This window comes from Blennius ocellaris, assembly GCF_963422515.1.
Source record: "Blennius ocellaris genome assembly, chromosome: 15".
Taxonomy (NCBI): domain Eukaryota; kingdom Metazoa; phylum Chordata; class Actinopteri; order Blenniiformes; family Blenniidae; genus Blennius; species Blennius ocellaris.
Genome location: NC_137664.1, coordinates 2,558,592 through 2,564,591, shown reverse-complemented (window position 1 = coordinate 2,564,591; position 6,000 = coordinate 2,558,592). Strand labels below are relative to the sequence as shown.

The 6,000-nt window shown below is 45.2% G+C and overlaps 1 protein-coding gene across 1 annotated transcript in view; it reads left to right on the top strand.

Annotated features, from left to right (window-relative positions):
* col27a1a (collagen, type XXVII, alpha 1a) overlaps window positions 1–6,000 on the top strand; it is a 61,053-nt gene that overhangs the window by 23,613 nt on the left and 31,440 nt on the right. Inside the window, exons 6-9 of the mRNA XM_080509871.1 lie at window positions 1,041–1,094; window positions 1,425–1,469; window positions 2,745–2,798; window positions 3,982–4,026. Coding sequence (XP_080365997.1) covers window positions 1,041–1,094; window positions 1,425–1,469; window positions 2,745–2,798; window positions 3,982–4,026 — 198 coding nt within the window. The remainder of the gene's footprint in view (window positions 1–1,040; window positions 1,095–1,424; window positions 1,470–2,744; window positions 2,799–3,981; window positions 4,027–6,000) is intronic.

The window sequence follows — 6,000 nt, the reverse complement described above, 5'->3', positions numbered from 1 at the left end:
CACAGACCACATCTGAAATGTGTGGAGGAAAAAAACAACCCCAAAAAACATAAAAGTCCTTCAGCAGTCGCGGTATCCAGCATAAATATATTCGAGGTGCATCAGACTAGGATATGTGTGTTTTCTACTTGTATTCCTATTAATTGCAATTGTATTTATCATATTTTGAAATGTGGGGCGTTTCTATGATTTAATTATCCCAAAATAGATTCATTTGACCCTTCAAAGTAACACAACTTGCTTCAAATGAACAATAAAAGCCATTGAATAATGTATATATTGCAGCACCGTCAAATAAGACACACGAACTTTACTTCTAATATCGTCACTACATTTTTATGTAATATTGTAAAGATTTAAGTACTTTTTAAGTGTTTATACTTGATCGGTGAATACTATCTCTGCCAACAGTGTGGGAACTGATAAAGTAAACAATCATATCGTATTCCTCCATTATATTTTAGATGAGTGTGAATCATTCAAGAGTTTTTCTCATCGCCGATTTGGTGTAATCAAGATTGAAATTGCCTCTTGAGATCGGACAAGCTGTTAGATCAGAATCAGAGCGGAATACAATGGTCTTTATTGTCATTCTTTAAAAAAAAATACAATAGAATTGTAGGCGTAATCTCTACCATGTGTCACATTCTAAATATATAAGAAGATTTAAAGGCGTGAATGCCAGGATAATAATAAAAATAGCAGTTTTTATAACCAATCTTGTTCAATCTGAAATGTTTCCTCATCCTGCAAATGAATATTTGATTTTTACAATTCCGTCTCCTTTGGATTGTTTTCGCACGTATTTCTGAATTCATGTCGATCCTCACGACAAGAAGGGGGCTGCGCTCGTGGACCTTGAGCAGCCGAAGGGTTAAACATGCACCGACCTGGCTCATTTCACCGTGTTTCATCTCCTCCGCTCCGTCTTCCTCTTTGAAACCAGCCTGTGTGTGTGTTTTTTTGCATCACGGTAATTCTGATCACCCCCCCCCCCCCCTCTTTTGCTCTCTTCTTTTTCTCTCTCTCTCTCCCTGCAGGGAGAGCTCGGTCCAGTCGGAAGCCCAGGTGCCAAAGGTTATCCTGGCAGGCAGGTGCAGTAAATCCTCTGCTGTGACTGGTACAGTTGTAGTCAGGAGGCAGAGTCCAAGTGGAATTAGGTTAAACTGAACAGATGCCTTTTGGGCCGGGGATATAACGCTCCTTGTAATTTGTACTTTTTTTTAAAATTGCGGATCTATAGTATGTTGTAGAAGCCGAACGGGATTTGGTCGTACGTCACATGAACGGCTGAAGTCAAATGAGCTTTTAAGACTTGTGTCTTTATTGGAGTTGTATACTTTGGCTTGCCATGGGGAAATTACTCCCAAGTCAGGTGTTTCACTTTAAAAATAAAGTTGAATTCTTGTTTTGTTTTTTTTCAGGGTTTACCAGGGCCCATAGGACCGGTGGGGCCTAAAGGTGTGCGGGTAAGGAGAGTCAACCACATCAGCTTCGTCCCTCTCAAATGTTCTGCACAAGTTTGAGCGAATAATGTTGGACGGGATCAATGATGTATGATATTCAGGGCGGTCAGGTTGACTTTTCACCTGCACGTTTTTGCCTCTCGGTATTAATAGAAACCTGTGAATCTCGGATAAAACCCGCTCCTCTAAAGGCTGCACAGTATTCCTATTGTGTGATGGTTGATCTGCATGAGAGCATGCCAGTGCAACAACACCCATCTGAGTGTATGTATGAAAGTGTGTGTGTGTGTGAGTGTGTGTGTAGGTGCACCAGCATCCACACATAAACACGTCGATACGAACACACCCGGGCCCGGTGTGCATCTCTATTAATAGTTTGCTAAACTTAGAAGCCTTTACTTGAAGTGTAAACATTGTGTCACGGCACACAGACACTTATTGATAAGCCTCGACACACAAACACGCCCCTTAGGTACACAAACAACGAAACACACACTCGGGGGGGAGAGGGGAGGAGGGGGGGCACAAACTTGATTTGTCTTTTTTTTTTTTTTTAATGTTGCGTTCCAATAAAGGTTCTTTATCAGCTCCCTTTGGCTGCCTCCAAAGCCTCCCCCCCCCCCCCCCCCCTGCCCCCACTGGCTGGAATTTCCTGTTTAAGCTCCGCATGAGGCCCTGCTGTCTTAAGGAGGCATTGGAGTCGCTCACTGAGCCACCGTTCTGCACACCCTGCCCCCCCCCCCCGCGCACACCCTCGTCCACGCTGTGTGAACCCGCTCACCTCGTGCTCGCCCGCCACTCGCATCTCGACTGTTCCTCTTCGGTGTTGAACTGTGGTGTTTGTGCTTGTTTTGGGGTTTTGTTTTTTTTTCTTTTTCCCCTCTGTTGTGTGTATGTATGTATGTATGTATGTGTGTGTGTGTGTGTGTGTGTGTGTGTGTCTCCACTGCACTGACAGCCCACTGTGATGTCCTGGCATTCTTCAGAGATCCCTGGCGTGAGGGTATGTGCCCTTGGACTACATCGTGGAAGCCAGCACCATGCAGTCCATGGGCATATACACTTGCCTCATGGCTTGGTTCTTCATGGAAGCCCGCCGTATCCATGCTGGACCCGTCGGCCCCTTCCTGAAACGCCAGTCGGAGATGCTGTTATTTTTCTTCTTCTTCTTCTTCTTCTTCTTCTTCCCCGCGGCTCTTCCGATCGCCCGACCGTTCACGTTCATTTCCCCTTCTTCCCTCTTCTCTCTTCTTCTTTTTCTTCTCTCCTCTCCTGCAGGGTTTCATTGGAATCCCCGGCCTTTTTGGCCTGCCCGGGCCTGATGGCGAAAGAGTGAGTTCATTCGCCTCAGTTCACCTCGGTCCAGCTTCATTTAGGGAAAGGGGGGGGGGGGGGGGGGGGGTCGTGTCGCACGAGCGAGCGTCGACGAGGTCACGGGGAAATCTCTGTTTCGTAAAAAAAGGGAGTCCAGGCTTCGAGGTGGAGGCTTTAGTCGAGAGAAGGAGCGAAAGGGAACGGACGGGGAATCGACAAAGTCGACGGTCGCGAGAGGAAGACGTCGCGAGATAGGAGAGAGCGCACGCGACAGAGGAACACAGTTAAAGTCAATTTTATGCAATTGTGACAGTTAAAAAAAAAAAAGGATAGACCATTAGCAACTGGATATGTTGACCAGAGCCCGGCCTCACCCTCACCCTCACCCCGGCAGCCTCCCATGAGCAACACGCTGAAAGCAAAGTGTCGTCTGACAGCGTGTTAATAATCTGGGACCAGCAGATGATGGGAGTCTGGTTGTTAAGTGAAGAATTGCAAGAATGTGCAGTGACTCAGTGTAACTAACCAACGGGCCTATCTGCCAGTGCGTCCAGCTGGCCGCTCCGTGTTGTTGTTGTTGTTGGACTAGATTAAAGAGGTCCCCAGCTGTCCAAGGATTTGGCCGCGGAGAGTTGTGTGGGCGCGACGATGACTCACGCGTTTAAAAAAGCCCTCGAGAGCCTCTCAACCCGCCTGAACTCGTCGGGACCTCCTCCCGGCCGTACGGCGTCGAGAACACAGGGGCAACTAGCCTTACTTACGGCCCCGCTCCGGGGGGGTCGCGTCAGCGCCGGGGCGAGGTCGCAATCGTGAAAACCGCTCCAGGTCGTCAGGCCTCGGACCACGACGACGACGGGACTTTGTCCTCGGAGGAACTTGTGTGTGATTGACAGACGTCTCGACGAGACGGAGGCTCAAATCCCACACGATGGACTGTAAAAAAAAAACAACAACAAAAAAAACAAACAAACTGTGAGGATGGCTGCAGTCAGCTGCTCCTCACGTCTGTCAGAGCGGGAGATGAGAGGGCTTCGGCTTTTTAAGTTACTGCCAACTGTGTTATGTTTACTTTTAACATTTTTTTTTTTTTTTTTACACAGTGTCTGACTTTCTCTTGTTTTTCCTTGTTTTTGTTTGGTTTTTTTCCCCTCTTCTCCTCTGTCTGGATTTTTTTTTTCTTCTTCTTCTTTGTTTTTTTTAGGGCATTCCCGGCGAACCAGGGAAGAGGGGCAAGATGGGTAGGCCGGTAAAGTTTTGTCTCAACATACTTTACAGATGATCTTTCTAAAGTGTGATGATTTTCTTTTCTTTTTTTTTGTGGTGAAAATAACGAAAACAGCCTCACTGGCATTCAGATATTGAACGGGACCCTAAACCTTAACCCTCACCCAGCAAGACATTAGTATTCATTTGCTCTTTCCCTCCTCGTGAATCCCCGTGCGTCGCATTGACGCTCTCCAAACGGGGGATCCAACATCCTACACATGCGAAGATTTATAGGCTCTGCGTTTACGTCATTGCTGCTCAGTATTTCCACGGCTTCTGGGAGGCGTCACTGCAGCCCCACCAGCCGCATATCGGGGTCTTGGGATGCAGCAAGAAAAAGACTTTTGTTGAAGTTCAAAAAAGTTTTCTTTTTTTTTTAACACAGCATGGAGCCCAGCCATTTGAAGGCAGATTCTGCTGTGTGTGTCAGATAGTGTTCAAAGTCAGTTTGACAGAGTGTTTGTAAAAAAAAAAAAAAAAAAAAAAAAGCAGAGAGGCTGAGATCATTCTGCAGCTGTTGCTTATTGGCTTTTCGGTAAATAAGGCCAAAAGTCTGAGCGCACGCGAGCCGGTGTCCGCCGAGGCTTTTACAAGTCCACTCGCTCCGTAATTGAGGGAACTTTCAGGAAGTACGTAGGTCTGGACGAGAATCAACCGCAGTAGTAAAATACTTTTTAATTTGAGAGTTATGTATTTGTTGTGGCTATATCTTTGCAAAACCAATCGATTGTTGCTGAAAATTTGTTCAATCTCAATATGACGCCAATCTTAACGATGCAAGATACAGTAAAACGTGCAAAAAAAAACTTCTCCCATAGCTGTTATGCGAGTTTTTACAAACTCAAGCCGAGACTAATGCCATTTTCCCAACTTGCATCAGTGTTTTGTTTTGTCCACCACTCTTCAGGAGTTTGTTAAAAAAGATTTGGTGGAGCTGCCCAATCTGCCTAATAGTTATTACATGCATATTACATACTTAATGTAAGCATGGCCTAATATTTTGAAACTAAAATCTAATCTAATATGTTTGTTATTATGTATTATATATACACCCTTGTCCCCCAAGCTTTGCATAAAAATGCATACAATTCTAAAATGTACCCATAAGGACGTTCTGTCGTCATACTTTGGCTTCTTTCTGCCAAAAAAAACATCTTTTTAAGAAAAGAAAAGTTCACCTATTTCAGAAGATAATCGATGAAAGAGTGACGGAGTGGACATGTTTTTGGGTTTTTGTTTTTTCTTGATAAACCTGCGACTGGAAAACGCATCCCCCCCCCCCCCCCCACACACACACACACACACACACACCCTCCGTCTTCCTGCTTCCAGCGTTCCGATACGGAAAATGGAAAGCTAGGACACTTAACAAGACGATCCCTCGGAGACGGGTCCTCTCCTCCCGGATGGAGGAGAAAGAAGAACCAGATGAACCCGAGCCAAACGAATTTAATGGCCAGAACCAGAGCACTTGTAGTCTGTCGAGGAAACACACACACACACACACACACACACACACACACACACACACACACATACACACACACACAAGCCATCCTTCACCAAAGAGCGATGGCGTAATATATAAATCTAAAACAGAGCACAGAGTGAAAAGTTTCCAAAGCGTGCTGCCAATAGTTGTCAGTTTCACCTTGACTTTTTTTTTTTTTTTGCATAAAACTGGATTTTCCTGTGTGCTTTTTTTTTTTTTTGCGGTCGTCTTTATCAGATCCATCGGTCGAGTTTTTGTCCGTTTGATGTCAGACCAACAGGCTTGTATGAAATCATGTCAGATGCAGAGATGCAGTTAAATGCTCACATGACCCCATGAGTCTTTTTTTTTTTTTTTTTTTAAGTGCTTTGGATTCCCACACTTGTCCTGTTTGTTTGGCTGTGGTGACAGATGTATGATTCAGGCTTTTTTAAGGGTCACTGTCATGCTTCATAGGTTTCC